At 37.8% G+C, this 24,514-nt stretch overlaps 2 protein-coding genes across 5 annotated transcripts in view; one reads left to right on the top strand and one right to left on the bottom strand.

Annotated features, from left to right (window-relative positions):
* Window positions 1–975: 975 nt before the first annotated feature.
* Window positions 976–24,514, bottom strand: part of LOC139954583 (hydroxyacyl-thioester dehydratase type 2, mitochondrial-like) — a 49,855-nt gene continuing 26,316 nt past the window's right edge. The window contains exon 5 of one of the 2 annotated variants that reach the window (XM_071954472.1): window positions 976–1,111. The gene's annotated coding sequence lies outside the window, so the exon portion shown is untranslated. Of the gene's footprint in view, window positions 1,112–19,432; window positions 19,559–24,514 lie in introns of those variants that run through there. The other variant, XM_071954456.1, reaches the window with a different exon arrangement.
* On the top strand, window positions 2,309–20,164 carry LOC139954557 (double zinc ribbon and ankyrin repeat-containing protein 1-like). Of its 3 annotated transcripts, XM_071954432.1 has the most exons (19): window positions 2,309–2,385; window positions 2,765–2,886; window positions 3,501–3,648; window positions 5,035–5,161; window positions 6,012–6,188; window positions 6,734–6,831; window positions 7,700–7,817; window positions 8,525–8,638; window positions 9,286–9,387; window positions 10,184–10,198; window positions 12,558–12,680; window positions 13,082–13,240; window positions 13,946–14,159; window positions 14,751–14,854; window positions 16,053–16,191; window positions 16,858–16,970; window positions 17,670–17,750; window positions 18,612–18,739; window positions 19,432–20,164. In XM_071954432.1, the coding sequence occupies exons 2-19, from the start codon at window positions 2,778–2,780 to the stop codon at window positions 19,673–19,675; spliced, it is 2,313 nt and encodes a 770-aa protein (XP_071810533.1). In that variant the 5' UTR covers window positions 2,309–2,385; window positions 2,765–2,777; the 3' UTR covers window positions 19,676–20,164. The 3 variants fall into 3 exon arrangements, with proteins under 3 accessions (XP_071810533.1, XP_071810517.1, XP_071810525.1); XM_071954416.1 differs by lacking the exon at window positions 2,309–2,385 and having other exon boundaries at window positions 2,755–2,886; XM_071954424.1 differs by lacking the exons at window positions 2,309–2,385; window positions 10,184–10,198 and having other exon boundaries at window positions 2,755–2,886; window positions 19,432–20,163.

The raw sequence follows: 24,514 nt of genomic DNA, 5'->3' as shown, positions 1-24,514 counted from the left end.
GGCTAGTCTTTGACAATTACTAATAGTGTCCAGAGTCTTTAAACAATAAATCAATGTTTCATATAATCTAGGCCCAATTATATAGAGCTAAAAATATTGCTTACAAAATTTCTCCTTAGCAAAATTAAGCAAGATACCAGTCACTGACACTACATGTTTTAGCTGGTTTCCTTTTCTGGTAAGCAATATTTTTGTGGTAAGCCGTTGCTCTTAAGCAGCTCTATGAAATTGGGCTCAGATTACAAATAACATCAAGAGCTGATATTTTCAAATCCTGTAATGTAAATTCATCTGTTGAGGAGTCTCTGTATGATGTTGACCACAACTGCACCTAGGGCTGTGATGAATATTTGTAGGACGTTGACCACACCCCAAACTACGAAGCTAAGAAGTGTTTGAACAATGAAGACAACAGCCCAAACTAGGGCTTTGAGGAGTGTCTCTATCATGTTGATGCTTTAAAGAGAGTGTTTGGACCATCCAAATTCCAATTGAGTCAACGTATTCTGGAAGAGAAATACTTCACACTTTTTGGGTGACTAGGTTCTTTTCTTGATCAGTATCAAGACGGATGGTTTGATGATCATTTGTCACGATCTCTATACTCAGTCAATTTCTTAGTCAGGCAATTTGTTCTTCTAAATTCTATCTGGTTTTGTTGATTTTTCTTGAAGAGAAACTGATGCTTCACGCTCATTGGTTGACTAGCTTCCAAGTTCTTCTCTCATGGCATGTTCAGTCATTCCTTTATGAATCTTGATCAATATCATGATGGATGGTAAATTGATTGTTTTTTACAATCGATCTGCTCAGTCAATTTCTTAGTCAGGCAATTTGTTCTTCTAATTCTATCTGGTTTTATCATTTTTCTCTGGAGGAGAAACTGATTTCACCCTCTTTGGATGACAAGGTTAGTTCTCTCGTGGCATGTCCAGTCAATAAATCTTTATCTGTATCACGAACATGACGAAGGGTGGTTCACTGATTGTTTGTCACGATCTCTCTGCTCAGTCAGTTTCTTAGTCAGGGCAATTTGCTCTTCTAGCTCTATCTGGTTTTGTCGTTTTCTGCGTTGCCTCTCCAAGTCTCTCTCCACACCTTGATGCAGACTCTGATTACAAAAAAAGAGAAAATACAGGAAATAATTATGTTAATTTAAAGTTAAAGACTTGCACAGGTATTCCCAGGTTGTATTGTCAACTTGTATGTGATCCCTCGCTATGGAAGTTACACTAAAAGGACCGGTCACACAGGCCTCGATAACGAGAACAAACGCTAAAAATGCACACCCTCGATTGGTTGAATGAGCATGGGGGTATTCTGCGTGGAGCAATTCAACCAATAGAATGCGTTCCCTTTGCGCCATGATCCAGTCTTTCTTATCGTTTTTGTTATTGCCGCAGTGTGAATCAGCCTTTAAAATAGTACACAGACATGTCATAGGTTAATCAGTTAGTGGCGGAAAACTTTCTGTATCCTCCTGACACCACTTTTTCAGTTCACTAATAAAAAATAAAAAGGGAGTATCTCACTTTGGGTTGAGTGATTTAGATACTACTTTTTCATAACGAATGAAAGAGTGACGACCAGTCGACAATTAGATTTGAGACCATGAAGGTAGAATAACGTACAGCTTGATCAGTCTTTTTCTTGTAGTGGACACCTGTAATGATCCCTGTTGCAATCACTATAGAGGCAGCTAAAGAAACTTTGGCTGAAGTAGACATCTTCTCTTGAACAAAAATTAGAAGTAAATACAACACTCAGCAGTCACTGAGTCAGCAAATCAGGCAGGTGGTTGGTTGTTCGGTACAAGGAAGGTTCACTGCAGTACACGGCAGACATTATTTAGGGCCTTATGCAGCACTAGATATTAAACAACTTTATCAAGGGTGTGATGATCTGGTCAAGTGAGACAGAAGAAATGACCATGATTTGGTTCTGCACCGCACCAACTCGAAAGTAGACTGCCTGATCATATCACAACAATTCTGCAACACATAACTTACACAGCGCCCTCAAGAGACCTCAAGAGTGGTGAGGTTACTACATTATAAGTAGGGGGAAATCTGGGTGAATTCCACAGAAATACAAGATTGAAATAATTAGCAGTAGGAAATATTAACTGCCTTATGACTTAGTTTGACAAGTTCAGTTCTTCCTACATAACATGGTTTCACTGTGCATACAAATTGGTGGGTAATTTTTATTCGATTTACCCAAACTAATAAATAGATGGTACTAACAAACCTATTTTTAAAAATGGATCGGTCCAACATTTTTTTTTTGTCATAATTGATTTTTACGATGACAACAAACGCCCAACCATTTTGAACGTTTGGGTGATGTATTTTCTACCAAGCGCTTTCAACAGTTTTAATTAAGGTAAAACATTGTTCAATTTTACAGTTTATACTCACAGGGTGTTTGTGTTTGTAAAGATTTCTGGAAACGTGTTTGTATCATGCCAACATTTTTTCATTCGTTTATCGTTATAAATAACAATTCTACCTCCATGAAAATACTGAGTAACTGACTCATTTTGTTTTTTACAAAAATTGCAAAAAAAAGAATATCTCAATTTTCATATTGAGTAGCCTAAATTCTTTATTTTTATCTTTTTGACAGTATACGAAAATGTGGCCAATTTAATTAAAAAACTAAACTTTTTAAATTTGTAAATAGGCCATATAAGTTTATTCTTTGGTAAATATTTTTGGTAACTTTTTGTTTTGTACTTAATTTCCAACTGAGTTATGCACAGCTGGCAGGACACGATGGCAGCAGGTGCAGTATCACCGCCCTCTATTATCCCTCTAAGGGTTCCAGTGGCTGGCAAATCCAAGACCGAGATTGACACCAACACGTACATTGAACTAAAGACAGGTAATGTATCAAACAATATGCACCTTCCCGGTTTTGTATGGATGGGTCATCTTGTTAAATTTTTTAAAGGGACAAAATAATTTCAAAAATGCGTGCAGGAAGGTTCTAGTGACGAGTCGCAATGTGCAATGTGGCAACCTGTGTTCGAAATAAACACATCAAAGATTTCTATGAACAACATGGCGCATAACCTTGAAAGTGCCTATAAAATTATAACTTTAACAGTTTGAATGGCTTCCAGAACATTCATGGTTTGTAAAAAACATTTTTATTTCAAATCTTCACAAAACGTTGCATTCTGGTGTGAAGTAAAACACTGCACCAAGCAAATCCTGTTATTGAACAAGTGCGTGAGATATCACAACAATTTTGTGTAGTTAAAAAGATTTAAAGGGACTTAAAATGCTAATGATAAACTTGATCTGGCGCTAGTCTTGAGAGTTTTTTTTATAGTATAACCATGGAGGTACTATCTCTTTTGCCTTTTTTAACAGAACTTGGGAAAGTACCGAGTTTAAGTGCTTTGTACGATAATTGAATTGGGTCAAAACCAAATTGTTTATATCTCTCTTGCCTTGGAAAACCATTTTCTGCTCTTTGTATTTTGTTTGCAGATTTTCCTGAAGCTCAGATCCACTTTACCATCGATGGTTCCAAGCCGGATCCATTTCAGCAGATAGGGCTTCGTAAGACACAGCAGTATCGAAAACCGTTCTTGTTGCAAGAAGGAAAGAAAACAGTCAAGGCAATTGCAATAACAAAGTAAGACTTGATGGACTCAAACACTCTGTCCAGTTTGAATCTCATTAAAGGGTTTGGGTACGTTTTGTAGGACACAAAACACTATGGCCACAGATTGACATTGAATTTACATGGCTTGGAGATGATGATGGTAGAAAGCTTCCCTTAAAACTTTTCTCGCTGAGGCGCTGTAGTTTTTGAGAAACTAGTAAAACAATGTCAAGAAAATAACTTTTGTACAATGGAATGGAAGTTATTTTAGCACCTATAGGTTTCTTCCCTGGATTTTGTCAAACCATGGGGCATTCTGGACCCAAATTTTTGAAGTTTGGCCAAACGATACTGAATTGAAACAAGCTCTTTGTAATGTTTTCTACTTGGTGTTTCTCTTGTTTTAGTTTATTACAAATGCCCTGATGAGCATTTTGGGGCATTTTAAAGCCATTGCACCCTTTCGGTACAGAAAAAAAAGAAAAGTTCACAGATTTACAAATAATTTACAGGGTTTACAGAAGGTAATGGTGAAAGACTTCTCTTGAAATATAAGTCCATGAAATGCTTTACTTTTTGAGAAAACGGTAAAACAATTTAAATTCTCGTTAGCGAGAATTACGGATTTGTTATAAACACATGTCATGACACGGCGAAACGCGCGAAAACAGGAGTGGGTTTTCCCGTTATTTTCTCCCGACTCCGATGTCCGATTGAGCCTAAATTTCCACAGGATTGTTATTTTATATATAAGTTGTGATACACGAAGTGTGGGCCTTGGACAATTGTGTTTACCGAAAGGGTCCAATGGCTTTAAATGGTTTTATCTTGAATTTTGTGAAATTAGTAGTAATTTGTTATTGTATTTTAGTGGCATCAAAACTTTGGTGTATCAGCACGCAAATTGCAGATATCAGCCTGAAACGCTAGCTTGTGCATGGGGAACCCCCTGTGGCCCTCATACAATTAAAGCCTTTTTAAAGTGTAAGTTTTTAAATGTTTTATGACATTAAAGCCATTGGACCCTTTCAGTACAGAAAAAAAAAAAAGTTCACAGATTTACAAATAATTTACAGGGTTTACAGAAGGTAATGGTGAAAGACTTCTCTTGAAATATTAGTCCATGAAATGCTTTACTTTTTGAGAAAACGGTAAAACAATATAAATTCTCGTTAACGAGAATTACGGATTTGTTATAAACACATGTCATGACACGTCGAAACGCGCGAAAACAGGAGTGGGTTTTCCCGTTATTTTCTCCCGACTCCGAGGTCCGATTGAGCCTAAATTTCCACAGGATTGTTATTTTATATATAAGTTGTGATACACGAAGTGTGGGACTTGGACAATACTGTTTACCGAAAGTGTATAATGGCTTTAATAACAAAAAGTAATTCACTGTGATGTTTCTTTCAGAAATCGAGAGAGTAATATTGTCAGTAAGACCTTCACTGTGGAGTGGGCACCAGGCCAGGAGAAATACGAGACCGATGATGAAAGCATTAACTATCGGATATCACGCGACAAGACCTCTGCATTGCAGGTTGGAACTAATTCACAATCCCTATATTTATCACAATTAAGCTGCCTGGCTGGATTCTGATGTACTTGTACAGTACAGAAGAAACTACTTTGCATAAAGCAGGGTCAACTAATAGTTTATCAACAGCTAGCTATCCATTGCTTGTTACAGTTATTTTGAGTAATGACCAAAAGTGTCCAGTGCCTTTAAGCTTGGTCCTTGATTCCTTGGCTACGACCCTGCACGTTTTTATTGGACCCTTAAAGACCGCTTGCCTACTCTTTTATTCCCTTAATATAGTAAGAGACCCTGCAGATTGTAGAGTATGGGATCTTCCAATTCCATCTTACTGTGTGCAGGTATTTCTGAATATATTGTGCATAATAATAATAACAAATTCTTATTTAGCGCATTTCACAATAAACCATATCAATGCGCTTTACATAAGTCCCCTGGTCATTGGGCCAATAACATCCCTTCAATCTTTCTCAGCTCCCTATAGGGAGTATACAGCCTCGTTGACTCAGTGGCCTAGGTTTGGTTGCAATGTTACATCCGTAATGATCAAAAGGGTATTAAATTAAAAATGCATATTCAATTGTAAACCTAAATAAAAAATCTACAAATAATTTTTTTATATAGAAAAAAACAAATATTTGTTTGGGGTAAACAATTACTTTTGAAACCACTCTTCATCAATAAACTGACTTACCAGTGCTCTCTAAAACATGCAATAATTTGATGAGATTAATACATTCTGCACTGTCGACCTTTGGTCCCGAGTTGGCAATATAGTAAACTATTATGTTTGCAGTGATAATTAATTAAATGATTTATTTTAAACAATGGGACTGATGTTGTTAATTAACAGAACACTTCAACCAAGACAACAGCGGCTCTTATGAAGAAGGTATTGGAGGAGTCCCAGAAACCTGTAAAGGGTTCCAACTATCGCAAGCCCACCACTGGAACACGCTTCATGGAGGGAAGACTCGGCAACAAGACTGCTAGCACATCGGTTGGAGAAAAAGCTAAACAGAATGGCCAGGTTAGATATAAGTTGGACTGTCATACTTTGTTACTCATTGACATTTGAGGAGTGCTCATTCAAGTCTTTATGTTTATAAAGGGTGTCAGTAGTCAGTTTAGCTTATTTCATTATTGTTCTAGAAAGGAGTCTCCTGTTGGTCTAAAGGATAATTCCCAGGCAAAAAATTGCATCTTTGAGAGGGCAAGGCCATTTTCAGTTTGAAAAATGGCACTTCCATTGAGAAAATCTTGATGTCTTCATGGGAAACCTTTGAAGGGGCATCAAGGCCATGGTCGGTACAATAGTGGCATCTGTTTAAATCCAGGTCTAAAGTCCCATCTCTAAGGTTTTACATCTAAAGATTTACAGTCTCACACTCACAGCCTTTATCAGTAGTTTTTTTTTTTTTTTTTTACAAAGTAAAACTTACAATATGGACTTGAACATGTGGCCTCCAGATTAACATGCCAGCATTCTACTGACTGAGCTATCTAGTGCTTTGATGACAGGTCTCTCTTCTGAGAAGTGTTACCATGTTTTTGTTTTTGGTTTTTCTTTGGCAGCCAGTAGCAATAGCATCAACCCTTAAAGATACGAGTAGGACACCACCCAAAAACATGACCCAGGCTAACCGACTGCAACGAGAGACAGATTTCCTCAAGTAAGAATCACTTTCATAATAAGAATTGAATGAATGTAGTTAACAGATTTTGTGTACCCACATATACCCAAAGTTAAACTGTCAGTGTTATTAACTCAAACCTGAAAATGGCCCAAATCTGCTGCTGCCAAATGCCTGGGTTTTACTTAAATTTTATGAATTAAGTTGTGCACTTGCAAAGCCATTCCTCATGTTGGTATGGTGCCAGACCCCTTTTTAGAGATCACAAAAACCTTTGAGTGTTAAGTTAGACCATACAGCTAGGACCTAGCTCTATGGTTAGACTAACAAATAAACACAGGACTGTTATTGACATGGGGCAGCTCCAGTCTACAGCCCGATTTCATAAAGCACTACGGTCTGTGTCCATCTTATAATGAGCAAATGAATATATCCAAACTGCTAAAAGCACATTTCATGTTGCAATATAGATCACATTGGCAATAATGAAAAAACTCAACTGTCAGCGACATAAGCTCAAATTCGGCACAAATTTTAGCTCTCTGTAGACTCGCACATTTACATCCAACCTATATATGATTTGAGGCAATGCATGGTGAGGTATCAATACATATTTTTGGTTTGCGATAACACCATGTGTGTATCTACTTGCCAAGTAGAGTTTGTTCTTCAGAGAACTTTACTACTGCAGAGTAGGTTCGTCGTATAGTTCGTGAGACTTCTCAGATCTGAAAAGAACTGTTCTGCTTTTTAACTACTATCTTGGCGGTAGGTATAGAAAATTGGCTTGGACTACTTTAGCTTATAGGATCGTTATTAACTGCACTACCGCGGAGTCAGCTCTTAAATTGGTCTCAACCAACCATTGGTCTCGCATCTAACCTAATGATTGCTCTGTACATTACAGGTGTATATTTTGTGGAGCTGACCGTCCGGCAGATCCATTTGCAAGATTCTGTATAGCATGTGGTAATCCAGTCCCACCACTTCCCAATGCCAGGCTACCACCACCAGAACCAGCTCAGGTAAGTCTGTGGACAATTTCCCTTGTATAGACCCTTCCATTTTAGCCCTCACATGCAAGTGCTGTACCCTGCTGGTGGCTGCGCCGCCATTGCTGGGGTGCGGCAGCTCGATGTTTTATACACGAAAACATGGAAAGATCATTGTCTTTTTTACCTCTTTATGTGAGTTAGTTGTCTTTCTCAACATTTTACACATTGTATCAAACACCATCATCACTAGGCAACATTAGAATTCAGTGTGCAATTTTTTTTACATTTTTTTGATTTAATCATTCCCTGGTAGAAGTGAGCTCATTTTCCCATGGCACTGCTTGCCACAAAACTCTGTGCTTATGACGCTCTGTACAGCTTGTATTACTATTGGTCAAAAGCACAGATTTCTGCAGTAGGTAAACCCAGGAAATTATACTCTGACACTATACAAATTCTCCACTGGATTATTTAAAAAAAAACACCCTTGTCACACGGAGTTGTGCACTTTCAGATGCGGGATTTCGATACCTTAAACTCTAAATCAGAGGTCTCAAAATCAAATTTGAAAAAAGTTACTTCTTTCTCGAAACTATGTCACTTCAGAGGGAGCCGTTTCTCACAATGTTTTATAATATCAATCTCTCCCCATTACTCGTTACCAAGTAAGGGTTTGTGCTCATAACTATTTTGAGTAATTACCAATAGTGTCCACTGTATTTGTGATTTATTTCCAGCTTGGTATGTGTGTCGGCTGCAATGCCATGGTACCCCTGAATGTATCCAACTGCCTGATATGTGAGATGCCAATAGCTCCACAGCTCATTCCGCAAGCTTCAGTCAAACTAAAGGTAGTTATCAAATGAAGGACATGTCTCCCAAAGTGTTCCTTGTGCATGCAGTGTGTTTGGTTGCCGCTATGAAAATGCCTGTAACAATTGCTCTTTATGACAAGACCTTATGGCAAAGTGCAGGGTTTTACTTGCTCTCTAGCACTAAATACAGGCATTGTTATAATCAAGAGTTATAAATTTTGTATACAGGTTGGCGGGTATTCTAGCCAAACCTGCAACCTCTATGATGTACATGTATCTAGGCAATGTGACCTCTGACGTCACTCGAAAACCATAACATGATTCGGGCGCATACAGCCGGGCAAAACCTTTGTGTTTTGGCAGCCAGCTAGAAAGTGTATGCAATCTTAACCATGACTACGCGTCTTTTTGCTCGGCAAAACATGACGTATACAGTGTTTTGTCAACCGGGCGGTTTGAATGTAAACATTGGTCACATCATCTATATTTAACATGAGACTATCAAATAAAACTCACATGGGTTGGTGAAAATTTATGTCTGTCAAAAGAGCCTGGGGGTAGTCGGGGAAACTACCAGCGAATAAGTTATAAACATGATTTGGATAGTTTGTCGTATAAATGTTTTCATCTTTTTTTGTTCATATTAAACCAATATTCCATTATAACAATATTTTCCACACCAGGACAAATTGATTTGTAACGAATGCGGAACAGGTAATCCAGCCAATATGGAGTACTGTGTTACATGTGAATGCAGACTGACTGGAAGCAACAGACATCTTAAGGTAAGTCAGTAAGCCCTCTAATACCACACACTCACTGCCAGGATTTTAGCCAATGATGGTTCTAAATAGGGTGTCCAAAGTTGCTTTGAAAATGAAAAGAGATGATCGTTCACTTGTAGTACTTACATGAAAATAAATGATAAGTTGTTCCAATTCCCAAAAAACACTTCTTCTTGAACACATAAACTCTACTCCTACTGTAAGTGTCATTGGGAGACTTATGGGGACACTTGGTGGCAGCAGACTTTGATAGGGGTAAATCCATTGTTCTTAGAAATGCACGCATACTCGGTACTCAATACGCAAATCATGCAGCCGTGGAAATTTTCAGTGGAATTGACATTTGTGTATCGGGTGCAACACAGCGGTCCCAAGTCTCCTCATGTTTACAATGCATGCTTTTGCAAAGTGTTTGTATTGAAAAAAGACATCAAGAAACTATAAATATATTGTGTGTTTTTTCTAAAGATTGATTAAATGAAAAACCTCAAAATCTTTCATGTCCCAGAGAGCAATACCTTTGGGCTTTTTTTTCAACATCTGAACCACAAAATTCCAGTTGATGTGATATCTTTAAGATACAAGTTTGTAATATTACTTGTTTTAGTTCGTTGATTTTCTAACATAATGTTCAGTTTATGTTTCACAGTGAATCTACAACTGATTAAGTTTGGTGACCGTTCAATGCAATCTCCCAACATGTTGTGATTTTTCTCTTTCGATTAAAAACTTATATTGCCCAACAATGTATACCAGTTTACCATGTCTTTGCAATTTCTATCCGACTACATCTTAGATGAACTGGCCAGAGGTATGTTAAAGCAATTTTTTCTATAAAAAATGGTGGCTGTGTACTGTTAAGTGGTGGTTCTTAGTGGCTAGTAAAGTATACTTCTTCTTAGCTTACAATCAATTACAGGGATGCACGTGGCTACTAACATGCCTTCTTTAACCCTTTAGCACGCACGCAACATGAAACATAATGTCACACGCTCCTTAGTGCGCCAGGAATATTCAATCGATTTCCGGTCCCATCCAGAAATCGTCGGATAACTGTCTGTGTGATTATTTTCTTGTGTTACAAGTTGGGTTTATTTTGTAGAGGATGAAATTATCTTTCGGATGATTGTCACAGTTGCTTTGTTTGTCTCACAAAATTCAAGATTTCAGGTTGGAAACACAAGAGAGATCAACAAAAAATTGAAAACTTTGTTTGCGTATCAAGTGAAGGTTTGTTTACGTGGAAAGTTGTGCACACAAGTTTTCTCAAGTTTACTGTCGTCCGACAGGAAAACAAAGCTTCAAAAAGTGGTTGAAAATAATCACAACATACCTTGAGAAATGAAAATGAATGCCTCTATTATCAACAGATACCGTCTGTACCTAAAATCTTTTGTAAAATCCTTTCAAATTGCGGTATTCCGTGTGTAAAAACACCAGAAAGTTTGACTGTCATTACTGTGTACATGCGCGCGTAGTACGTGGTACATCCCCTATACGGTCCGGCTACACAGAGAAAACGTACGGCTCCACACAGAGAAAAAGCACCCACTCATACATGCGTTGTTTGATTGTGAAATGACTTTCGACCTTTGAAACTTACGTCATTTTTTCTTATGTGGACCTTGTGCTATTTTTGAACTGTTGTCATCTTGAGATCGCGCTCTATCTACGGCTCTTTGCTGCGTTGTAATCGCATGTGTATAACTCAAATTACACCATGTCAAACTGCGCGGGCGCGTGCGGGCGGTATGCGCGGTCATACGCAGGGCGCCTCCGGGCGTTATGCGGGCTAAAGGGTTAAGATACATTTCCTGCTCTTTGGACAACCTTGGACAACCTGAGTTGCATGTATATTGTGCTTTCTTACAATACAGACTAATATAACAATAATATAACACTTGTGTAGCGCAACATATCTACCTAACAAGTAGGCGCTCAAGGCGCAAAAATAAATTAACAATCAACAGAAAAACAAGACATAAGAATTGAACTGTGCCCTACTTGTAGGCAATTACCATGAGGTGGGTTAAAAGGGAAGTTTTGAAGGAGTTGGGTTGAAAATCCAATCCATATGCAAGGCTCCGGTCTGAGGTGGGATTCAAACCAGGGTCCATGGAGGTGAAAGGTGAAAGGCAATCCACTCCATATGCAAGGCTCCGGTCTGAGGTGGGATTCAAACCAGGGTCCATGGAGGTGAAAGGTGAAAGGCTCCAAAAGAAATCACTGAGCAAACCTGATCCCAAATATTAAACAGACCAATGCAATAAAGCCACGAAAAGAACAAACAAATCTGTAGGGCCTACAAAGTTTGACATAAAAAAAAAAAATTAAAAAAATAAAAAACACCCCAAAAACCAGATTAGTTTTAGAAATACAAAAATACTAGATTGTTTTTGTGTTAACTATGTTGCTTCTTTTTGCTAATAGACACATACTATTTATAGGGAAAACAATCAAAATGCTTAAACTTTTTGGAACCATGATCCTGCACAGACTGGTGGTTACCTTATCTACACATTAAAATTGTGATTTCTTGATATATTGAGGAAAAGGAAAATCTCTGTGCCATTACCATATTATTTTTAGTCATTTATTTCCTCAAAATCTCCAAAAATGGAGAGGATAAAAAGGTTTATAAAAATTACATCAAATATACAGTAAAAGGGACATAAACACGTAAATAAAGAAACAGGATAACCCTGACACTCTCGGACGACCCCCCGACCATGGAGGTAGCTATGCCCAGACCATCTTGACAAAGTATGAAACAAAGGGATTGTCAGAACGATCTGAGTAGCCGACCGAGAGTATCAAGGTCATCACATACAAGAAACTGATTACGAAACAAAACGTATACATGTACATGTAGATGTGTCATGTGTTTTTGTTTTTCATTGTGCTATTACTGCATGATTCGTCTGCATGATCAAAATGGTAACCTGTGGCATACATGTAGTTGTTTGGGACGACCCTGAAAGCCCACTGTAAATATATTGACTTATTGACCCAATTCACCAGACATCATTTTAACAATAATCTGGGTTGGCGCAAGGGGTCCATTGCTACCCTCCTTTTTTCACCCAAAAATGGATAGTGAAAACGGTCAATGTACATTCCATAAAAGGAAACCACAGAGAACTTAAATCTATCTTTCTGTTTAAATTTAGGCAACATACAGTGGAATGTCAGCCCCACCTCAGCCAATGAAAGGAGGGCGTCTTCTTTGCTGTAATAAATGTGGACGGGTCAACAACAGTGACGCTCGCTTCTGTGACTGGTGTGGTGCCAAGGTACGCTGTTTAACACCTCATTGTTATGCCTACCATTGCACCTCATACTATTCTGCCTACCATTGCTTAAGATGAGCTTTTACTCTCCAAAATCAAAGCCTTTTTGTAGAAAGATCACTAAACTTTAAGGTCAATTGAAAATCACAAGTTTTTCAGAGTATTGAGGAACTAAATGAAGTCCTGTGTCTAGCCAGATTATACACTTAATTAAAAATCTTACATCGTTTACATTTCTTGGGGATGCCTTTTTCAACATCTGTGCCAGGAGTGTCATTGTTGACAGACATGGCGCTCTAGAAGTGTTCAATATTATTATTCGACAAGTCTTCCGTCCTGTTAATGTGACACTCTCTAAGTACACATTTTGTGATCAAAGTCATTTTAATTTGTTTGATCCTCAGCCTGCGCCAACAACACACTTACTAACCTGTTCCAAGTGCCAGTCACGAAACCAAGCCTATGCAACCTTCTGTCACTCCTGTGGCTGCTCTATAGAACCGCCTCTACGAGAAGATCCTCGCAATAACACCATTACCGTTGGAGGGAAGAGCACCGCCCAGGTAACCTTATCTTATGATCAAGACATTTTGTCCACAACCCTTCAAGTACTTTCAAAGCTAACTGTGGAAGCTTCTGTTAACCCATGGTAGAAACCAACCTCAGGAAAAATTTCAGTTGACATGCTTTCCGAACTTGTTAAAGTGTTATTAACCATGCTATAAGGAAAGGTTTGTATCTGGTACTTAATTATATGCATTAGGTTCCATGCTGTAAGCCCTTCTTACTTTCCCATTGCTTTAAGGAACTATCCACTAGTAAGTTCATTATGATGTGAGACTAATATTTTAAGTTCACATGGTTGTTTTTACTCATTGGCTGAAAAAACAATTTTAATTGAATCATCATTTACAATCATCTACAATAGCTTTTGATAGTATAAAGCATTTTGAGAAACATTTCACTTCTAAGTAACAGGGCTGTGAAAAAGCTATCAGTTGTTTATGCCCCAAAATTTTAATTTTGAGACAGAAACGCTTCTCAGTAACGCTTGTGTATTCCTATTTATAGGAATTATTTTTCCGCTTGGACTTTGCTCTGTATTTTCGACGATATTAAAAAAAACGTGTAAACCTTTTGAAATGAAATTTTCACATGATAGTTTTATTGTAAAGTATGAATATGTATATTATACATACATAATAGTGTAACGAGTAGGTATAATTTGCCTTCAAGTGTACTTGAGTACTGTTTTTCCTTTTCACTAGGTGGTAGACAAGCAAGCCAAGGCAGCTTGGGTACCTATGTCAATGCCTAAGCCTGAACCAGAGAAGTTTGCCATCGGTACACAGACTGCTGGTCTGTTCTTCCCATCTACTAAGAAGTTGGAGCAGCAAGGCAAAGGTATTGGTGACCAGAAAGCAATTATGGACGCGATGAGTGACAAGAAACCAGTACTAACAGCCGTAAGTCCTGGAAAAGGTAAATGCAACAATGAGTACTCTTTTGTTTGGGGGGGGGTCCCAAAAGTTTGCTCAATTACTGGTTTGCATAATTTTATTAACTGAATGGCTTGTCATTTGCGTTTTACCCAACACTGATGTGTGAAAAGCACTGTATATAACCACTGTATCTGTGGAAAACAAAAACCAAAACAGGCAGAGAACTTACTTTGGTGGGATTTGAACCCACAACCCTACCCCCAGTGTTCTCCCTAAACAGTGGTTTTGTTTACAAAAAATGCCAGTGAAAATACTTAAGGACCAGTCTGAAATCTCTAAAGTGGTCCAGCTGACTAGTAAAGTGTTGAAAAGCACCCATATTTCATTTTGACCAGTGAAAAGGTTGTTGGACTAGTGAAATGACAAGCTAACTGGTCGTGCTGGCCAGTCAATAAAATAGGTTATGGGCAAACCCTGCCCCCATCCAGTGCCTCGAAAAGCACTCAGTACACAGTGCTTTTTCACATGTAATATCCCAATGCAAATCGACTCAAATGGTTTATGTTATAAATTGTCAATTACCTCGCAAAAAAAACACATTTCTAATTACGTTCTCTGCTGGACAAAATAGGTTACTGGCGACAGCAAATGGATCACATTTGTGGCCATTTGAAAGCTTATGCCCAGAACAACCAGGACTTCAGGAATCTGATTGGAGACCCACGAATGGGCAAGGTGAGTCACTGATCACTTGCAATCACATTCTAAGAGTAACTTTTGTATTTCCTGCAAGCCTTGTACTTTGTTCTTGTCATGGTAAGGCATACTTTCCTTTTAAAGGCAGTGGACACTATTGGTAAATGTCAAAGACTAGTCTTCACACTTGGTGTATCTCAACATATGCTTAAAATAACAAACCTGTGAAAATTTGAGGTCAATCGGTCAACGAACTTGCGAGATAATAATGAAAGAAAAACACCCATGTCACACGAATTTGTGTGCGTTTAGATGGTTGATTTCGAGACTTCAAGTTCTAAATCTGAGGTCTTAAAATCAAATTCGTGGAAAATTACTTCTTTCTCGAAAACTATGGCTCTTCAGAGGGAACCGTTTCTCACAATGTTTTATACCATCAACCTCTCCCCATTACTCGTCACCAAGAAAGGTTTTATGCTAATAATTATTTTTAGTAATTACCAAAAGTGTCCACTGCCTTTAATGGGCTCCTCAATAAGGGAAAATGTCAATTTGTGATGGATTATTTTAAGGTGAGTCAAGATATCTTAAGGTTCATCAAGACAATGACCAGGGGCATGGAGGCAATTTACTTTTGTGAAGTATCAGCCCTCAGTTTCACAAAGCACTAAATATTCATCTTAAGAGAGTTATCAATATTGTCATGGTGATTTGTGTTGTGACTTAACACTTTGCTTAGCAATTAAGATTGACACACATCTTAAGATCAATCTTAGCGCTTTGTGAAACCGAGCTCTTTTGCCATTGTTAGAATATTAAATACTCTTCTTTCTCAATGACATGTCAGTAATTACTAATTTGACATCAGCACAACTGATACTTTTGCCCTTAATGGTTAAAATTAGATAATTAGGTTTAAGATATTCATGATAACCGTTACATTAAGTTCTCAAATCAAATCTTTGAGGGGGCAAGGCCATTTGCATTTTGCAAAGAACACTTCCATTGGAAAATCTTAAAGTCTATGGGAAACTTTTGAAGGGGCACCAACACCAAGGTCAAAACAAGGGGCAACAGAGGTCATGACCTTTGTGTTTTTCCAGAGCCTGCTTTTGTACTTGCTTTTAGTGGATTCAGATCCTGGGACTGTATCTCAAGATGAACAATTCAAGTACCTACAAATTTTCAGCTCAGTATAAATCATTATAAACAACATGGTTCTTGGTTGGCTTTTCAGCTTCAGGGAGCTACTGTACATGAAGATGGGTATGAGCTGAGCATCACAGCTTGCTTTATCTTACGAGGTAACAAGGATACATTCACCGGTAAACCGCTCGGCATCACCAAAAAAAGTCTCCTCAGTGATACGAGTGATGGTAAGGATGATAGTTCTGTTCTATTCTTACTGAAAGTTAAAGCCTTGGATCATTCACAGGTCATTTACCCATTTTTATATTGGCAGTTAGTTTATCATTAAAAAACACAACCTTAATGGCAATATTATAACACACTCACAGTTTATGGGCATAAATAACAGCATTATTGGATTGGCTATCTTTATGTTGCCTCGTCTCTGGAGTAATGTCCTGGTTTGTCTGGCGGTATAATAAAGGTTCCATCTTAATTTTTGATTAGATGCTTAGTAGCCCTGCATTTTGAATCTGTGTGGACACAACCATGTTTGTGTACAAACTAAACCGATGTAAAAGCTTACATTTAATGCAGCTGTTGTATGGCTACTTGCATAATATTCATGCTTTTTTGTTGTTGCTTTTTTTATGAATTATGGAATCTTTAAATTGAACGCAATCTTTAGTATATGTGTGCTTCGCTCGCATAACGCAAACCCTTATGTGCAAAGGCGCCAGTTTCAACACAAACCTAAGTTTTATGAAAATTCATCTGTTCCTCAGTCAGACAAATGCCCCCAACATGTCCTAAGAGACCTCACAGTTTTGTGCATGTGGAATCATGACTCGGCCCTCTAGTCGATATAACTCTTTGGTTCTATCAATAAGAAAGAAAGTTATTTGTATTTACAGACAGGATGTCAGAAAAGATTAGTACTAGTGCTCCAGTGACTCAGAGTAAATCTGAGAAACCAAGCACGCCCAAGAAGAAGCTGAAGAAAAAACAACTTGATGATAAACTGTCGGTAAGTTTGTTAAAATGTGTCTTGACTTTGACTATGATTTCCCAAGTCCGTTCTGTGGACAGTATTAGGTTGCTGTTTGCTGGCTTGCATTCTCATTGAATGCACATTGTCGTGTTATCTCTGCAGATGATTTAAGATTCGAAGCCAAATCTTTCTTGAAATGAACAGTAGGTACTGAACAGTAGGTACAAAGCCACACATGAGCATGCGCTAAGGATTAGTTTCACGTGTATTTCTATTGCTACCTCAATTGTGTCACACACAGTTGGCATTGTTCTAGTCTCTAGAAGCCAAACATGGATCACAGACTATCAACATCAAAATACAATATCTGAGATTATTTGATGCCTTTGATTTTTGTTAAACACCTTGCAGTTGCTACCAATAATACATAATAAGTGAAATCCATGGGGTAATGAGATACTTTAGAACACAAGGTGGCAGCAGACAAACTAGGTAAAATGCCATTGTGACTGCACCCCACTTAATGGGGAGAGACCAGGAAAACATTGTCTCGTGAATATTTTGTAGGCCCTCAAAATATTCTATACTAGACTGACTGAGAGAATCCTAATGAAATCTTATACAGTGTAGAAACTTTGTTTGACATGGGGTTGTTTACTTGCAACTTGGGTTAACTTGAGGCCTGTAACTGTACTAGGTGTTGTTAATGTTCATAATATTCTTACTATCTGGCAGCCGTTAGATAAGGACTTGATGAGAGAGGTTGGACCAAATGGAGATGGTGATGATGAAGAAGTGCAACGTCTTCTAGATGAGGTAAAGATTACATATTCCTTTACGACTACTTCCCATCCTGATCATGCACCACAGAAATGAGATACCAGAAATGTGTACAAAAGACACACACTCGAAAATATCCATCATGCCTGAAAGTAAATATTAAGTGTATAGAAAGGCTCACCCAGCCAGTCTAATGCACACTTAATACCTGTATTCCTTTTTACATTTTTAGATTTGAGGCAGGCATGGATTTGGGGGAAACCCACAAGACCACAGGGCTCAAAATGCTTATTCGACCAGAATTCTTTTCACATGACCAGAACAAAAATAAGATAACTTCCTGACCCAAAGGAGCAAAGTATAATGTTCCAAACGTCGAGACCACACTAGCTCTTTTCAGAGCACTAGCTCTTTTCAGAGCCAACACTCCCACAAAAGAGATTTACCCATGGTTGTACCCGCAAGTTTACTATTTATCCACACCATGCAAAGCTTCAAACAATACTTCCTCACCAAGTTCAACATGCATTTAAAATAACTGTTTTTATTTGAATAAGTGCTACTCAGTAGAATTGAAGGGTGTTATCAGACTCAAAGTCAACATTCTAACATACTATTTTTGTTCAAGATATTACACAGTGAGGTATTATACCTCGTTATATACAATTAAAAACAACGTTTAGTGGCCTTATACCAAAACTACTGGCCTCATCCTGTGGTTTGACAAACTTCAAAGATAGAGGTCTGTTGTTGTTCCAGTGATATTTTTTTCTTCAAATTTTAGTCATAAGATCACTTTGTTCGCCTCAAAAGTGTTGTATCCCTGTCCTTTCTGTTTCTAGTTTCTTCTTCATTTCATTTTAATTTGGGTATGTTTTTCTCAATTGTATTCTACAGGGAGCTAGTGCTATGTGTGAGAGTAGTGATGGTATACCTGTGTTAACAATGGCCATCATGAATAGAAACTGGGACTGCTTAGAGAGTCTAGTCAACAATGGAGCTGATGTCAATAAAAAAGCAGGACCGTAAGTATTGTTCATGACTCCTTCAATAGGGTTTGTTCTTCACTTAACAGAATGCAACTATTTTGTTCATCAAGAGAGAAAGCATGTTTTTTTCTACCACTTTCGGCAAAAATTCAATCGGCTTCATTAACATGCATTCAAATTCATGCATTTCCCATGTAGACAAGGGTTTCTTTTTAGCTAAAAATGCTTTCAATATAGCGTTCGTGCAAACATGATTTTTGGTTTTCTTATTATACTGGTTTCTGTCGTTCGATTTAATTTATAGACCTTCAAGACTACACTTTGACCATTCTTGAGTTGAATTTCTACTACCTATTTACGCTTGATGAAATTGAATGGTTGACCAGCTCTTGCTGCTGACTTTTTCGTAATTGAATGAGTTGTGCAGCCTAATGAAATTGGATGATCTATACGACACTTCAATGCTAAACTGGTGATGTTGAGTTACTCCTTTTGATTGGCGAATGCTGATTCAAAGGAACCTTCATTTTCAAATAAAATTGAATGGATTTTTGTTGAAATTGGCAGGGAAACCTAAACTGATTTGTTTGTATAAAGGGAAAAACTCACTTCATTTGTGGAAATGAAAAATTAATGCTGTTGCTTACTGTTTCCATTCAAGTGTTCTCTCGGTCTCTTCTGCCGTTATTTATGTCACTTGAGCTCCTTTACAATTGTCTTTTTAACAGGAGGGGAAACACAGCGCTTCATGAAGCTGTTTTACTGGGTAGCGTCGGCAAGCCCGGGGTGGATGAACTACTTGGTCTTGGGGCAAGCTCCAAGGTGAAGAACTCTAGAGATGAAACGGCTTATGATCTGGCAATCAAAGGAGGGGAGGAGGCTATTATTTCAATGTTTGCCTCAACGGCTGGACAAGGAATGCTGGATAAACTCATGAAACAAAGCTCTAGGCCTCAAGTGGAGAGGTTTTGAGTCTCTTCAAATCAAACTTGCAGTCTTTTTTTGGACAATGTTTTTTTAATAGAAGTACAGTTCACTCAAGATTATCTTTGAAAACACTACAAAGTAAAATAACATTGGTGTAGGTGTATAAACTCCACTTTGCTATAATTGTACTTCCTTGGAAGCTAGTTGTATTTTTAAGGAACCACCACATGTACATGATTTTAAACTTGACAAAACCTTGCCAAGACAATATATAACTTCATACAACTTTATAAAAACAAATGTTGCCAGTTACAGTTTACCAAGTTGATGTGACTCTAAAATACTCGCAACCATAGGCAGTTCACAAATAAAAATTTAAAAAATGTTTACTAAAGTATATAAAAACCCATATTACCCAAATTACAGTTACAGCCCGGTTAAAGGAACACGTTGCCTTGGATCGGACGAGTTGGTCAAAACAAAAGCGTCTGTAACCGTTTTGTATATAATGCATATGGTTGGAAAGATGTTTTAAAAGTAGAATACAATGATCCACACAAGTTTGCCTCGAAATTGCGTGGTTTTCCTTCTACTGTGCGAACTAACACGGTCGGCCATTTATGGGAGTCAAAATTTTGACCCCCATAAATGGCCGACGTGTTAGTCGACGAGGTATAAGGAAAACCACGCAATTTCGAGGCGTGTTTGTGTGGATCATTGTATTCTACTTTTACAACATCTTTCTACCCATATGCATTTTATAACAAACGGTTTCAAAACGCTTTTCAAAGACCAACTCGACCGATCCAAGGCAACGTGTTCCTTTAAGTATTCGGCAAGGGTCTTGTAGCTAATGCTTAGGTTTTAGTTTCTGGTTCACCCAAGTGGCTCTAATCAAACAACACTGAGTCAAAATATTTGTTGAAATTTGTGGCAATTATGCTGAGGAGCTGTTATCGCTACTGACTGGACCTAAGCAACCACTGTCGACTATGGGTCAAGTACAGTGAAGGCCGATTATTATTATTATATTTAAAACTAAAAATATGACAGTCTTGCTGGCTTATTAAAGTGTTCCAATACCGAGTGCTAAAATTTAGGATTCAAACTGGTTGTGGTTGCCGGGCAAGCTTGGTGGTCAAGTGGTATGACCACCTCTAGAATGGCATAGGTCTTGAGTTTGAATCCCACCCGAGTGAATGGTAAACTGATTTCTTTTGGTCACAAAGGACTCGGGGAAAGTAATGAGTATTAATTGACCCTTGCTAATGTACCATGCTCACCACTTTGGGGTCTAACCGATAATCGTGTTAAAGGAACACGTCGCCTTGGATCGGTCGAGTTGGTCTATAAAAAGCGTTTGTAACCGTTTGTTATAAAATGCATGTGGGTAGAAAGATGTTGTAAAAGTATAATACAATGATCCACACAAACATGCCTCGAAATTGCACGGTTTTCCTTTTACCTCGTAGACCGTGGTAGTTCGCACAGTAAAAGGAAAACCACGCAATTTCGAGGCAAACTTGTGTGGATCATTGTATTCTACTTTCCAACCATATGCATTTTATAAAAAACGGTTACAGACGCTTTGTATAGACCAACTCGTCCGATCCAAGGCAACGTGTTACGTGTTCCTTTAATGCTGCATTGACAAAATTGTCCACACCACTGTACACACAGGGCCATTTACTCCCAAAATGGTGCAACCAAGATTAGTAGAATATCAAGCTGCAATGAGGTGGTAGATTATTTAAACATAATTTGTCCTAATTTGGGGAGATTAGTAAATATAAATACATGCAGTATGCGGCCTTTTGTGATGTCTGGTATATGGTGTATATAATTATTGAGTCAGTACTTAAGTATTTTTCTGCAAAAACAGGGTTTATGGGATGTACAAATTGTTATTAACAAATTGCGTGTATAGTCAGCAGGAATAAATAAAAAGGTGTTCAAAACTCAATGTCCTAATGTGTCATGGTTGCTTGCTTTGAATTATTTGTTTCAGTATTTGATATTTTTGTCAAGATGTGAATATTTCTATTAAACCAAAATGAGATTATGGATTAATTCTTGAGTCAATAATTATTTTCTGGACCAAGAAAAGTGGCCAAGACAATTATATTTTTTTGATTCTTTTTAGAGGGTCATTTCCAGGGTTTTGTTCACTTCCAAAGTTTACTTAAACTATAAAAAAAAAAGTTCCCATTGTGCTGATACAACTCTCCGCTTGTTGTGATAATTTATCCTTTCTCAAATGTTCCCATAGGCTTACAACAGTGCAAGGAGTCCTCTGCCCTTTTATCTCATAATCATATTTTACGACACTGTTATACAAGCACACAATATTTTTCCCACAGGGCAAAAACTGTTTTCATTTAATGTTCTGCATCATGCTACAAGGTCGCCTTGCATTCTTCGGGTATATTTGGCTCCACCTTGGAGGCATTTTCCACTCAACCTTTGTGGGTAGGTTATACCAGCTGTAGCTTTTTCCCCACATCACACAAAACTATACAACACGAAAAGCACTCCAACTGGCCTTCCCTATCCTACCTCGGGGTACTACTGGCTTGTATGCGTCAACAACAATTGTCATATCGAAATGATTTTCAGCATTTTCTGTAGAATTCGCTGAATCTCTTGTTTGACACGTACGATTTGTACCATATCCGCTTGCTGGGCCAAGAAGTCACGTTGCTTTGGTAAGAGGAAACACCCCCGGGATATTTTAGTACGTTGGTCAAAACTCAAAAGGACTTGTAATTCTGTTTGATTCATGCAAGCGAGGAGGGGAAGAAAGACCGCTGTGGACACAACCATGGTGAAAATTAATAAAAGGTGCAGGGTTTAAGAACATGAAATACTATTTTGTTTTCATTAAAGGAATGATTTGGGCGATTTGACTTTTTTTCGGGAAAACTGAAACTACCCACTCGGTACTCCCATATTTCTTTTTTGAATTTCTTGGAAAATTGTTTGAAGCGACAATCCCAATGGATTTTTTTTTTGACAACGTTTTGTACTGTCGTTTAAAAAATATATAGGCGAACTTTAACGTTAAGACTGGGTTGCTGTAAAAATCAAAGATATTTTTAAAATGGTGGCAGACTTCAAAAAATGGATTTTGGCAAAACTCCATGTATGAGTAGGTATGGGTACACAATACACAAAAATCGAAAAAAAAGTTATATCAGACATTGGTTGCCATGGTTACGGCCAAAATAAGATTTTCAGCAAATTTTCCAAGTTTTTACCCTTTTTAAGAGTTAAAATATAGGTAAATTGAAAACACTGGTACGTCTAAATGGGAAAACGTTGAAGTTTTTCTTTCACACATAATTATTGCACAACCATGTTTACTCTTTCAGAAAATGTTTTTAAAAATTAAGTGTGCGATCAACTTTGGATCAAACCACTATTTCAAATAGGGGTGTTTTTGTCATATTTTCTTATAGGGGAAAACAGGGGTATCGAATGGGGCCATAAGTTCGAAAGCGACACTTTGTTGATTATGACACTTTTATAGTTGGAAGATAAGGTACCAACCTACATAAAAATGCAATAAAATGTTTTGGTATTTTAAGTGCGCGAACACAGTTTTGCCGGAAAGTTAGCACTTTGGCAGGGCAAAAACTCAACAAATGGCAAAAAATCATACATTATTATTAGGTTAAAATATCGGGATTTTTTTTTTTTTTTTTTTTTTTAACCTAATGGGTGGAAGGGACTTGAGGTGCATTCAAACAAACTAAACTTTTGAAATCACTATATAGCCCGTTGCCATGGTAACAGCTCATTTGTGTTTTGGCTATTTTTTTGCCAATTTTGGGGTCAAAATAACTGTATTTTAGCATATATTTGCAACTCCACCCAGCCAATGTGCATTCTTTTTTTCATAAAACCTTTCACATCAATACATCGAGTCGTCCTATGCTTAACCTGAGACAACAAATTTATTGCTTTAACTTTTACCCTAATGCTATTTTTAGAACATCATTAGCGCATGTTTTTAGAAATTTGCAAAATAAAGTCTCCCATCAATCCGGCACCTTTCATGAGCACCCTGTAGCCTTGTGGACTACCCAACATTGATCAAGAATATTTTTAATGACCTAAGTTTTGGATTTTACACTACCCCCCCCCCCTGCATGCCCAGCCCCCAAGCATATCAAATTTTGTTGACAACGCATTACAAAGCGCCTCCTTTGTTGAATGTCCCTGTTTAAAATTTCCATTGCACATCATTAATAGTAGGAAAGTTTGTGCTGTATTCAGTCACCTTTAGGGAATATTTGCCATTTCGGTTGTGATTGGGCGATTATTTGTGTTTTCATGTCAGGGGAGCACAAATAGGCAACTGTATCATGTAGTGACACTGCCTTAACATGGTAAAATTTGAATTTATTCTCTTTATTGGCATTTCTTACATGCTGAACAATGATGTTGATTGAAAAAAATATAACTGGTTACAATGCATAGTTCGAAGACTCACCCGAAGCTAATTTGGCTGGTAATAGTGTTATCCGGCCATGTTCCATCAGGGAACTTGGAAATTAATTGATTTACGTAACCATTAATCGTACACGCAGTCACTGATTATGTGATGCCTCTGCGCAGTGTTAATGACGTGTTAGACATTTTTGATGTTCAAACGAAGAGCTGTGAACGTCCATTTTGTCAAGAAAATTGAACATTTTGTTTAAAGTCACCTGGAAATAGAATGTTTTTTGCTTCAAACATAAGAGTATATGCTTACGAACAATAAAACAATTTTTTTAGTAATTGTTTGTCACGATTTATATGTTTAAAAAATGTATAAAGTTGTTGGGGGGCTGACTCCGCTTACCCCTTTTGTGACGTCAATCGAGGCAGACTTTGCTT

Source organism: Asterias amurensis, chromosome 1 (genome assembly GCF_032118995.1).
Source record: "Asterias amurensis chromosome 1, ASM3211899v1".
In the NCBI taxonomy this organism is placed as follows: Eukaryota; Metazoa; Echinodermata; class Asteroidea; order Forcipulatida; family Asteriidae; genus Asterias; species Asterias amurensis.
This window is presented reverse-complemented; position numbering and strand designations above follow the sequence as displayed.

Bases quoted from the DNA above. Each gene is read 5' to 3' on its own strand.
- LOC139954557 (XM_071954416.1), top strand. From the start codon at position 2,757: ATGCACAGCTGGCAGGACACGATGGCAGCAGGTGCAGTATCACCGCCC. The intron at 6,832-7,699 runs GTAAGAATCACT...TGTACATTACAG, and splicing joins CGAGAGACAGATTTCCTCAA to GTGTATATTTTGTGGAGCTG. The intron at 16,971-17,669 runs GTAAGTTTGTTA...ACTATCTGGCAG, and splicing joins AACTTGATGATAAACTGTCG to CCGTTAGATAAGGACTTGAT.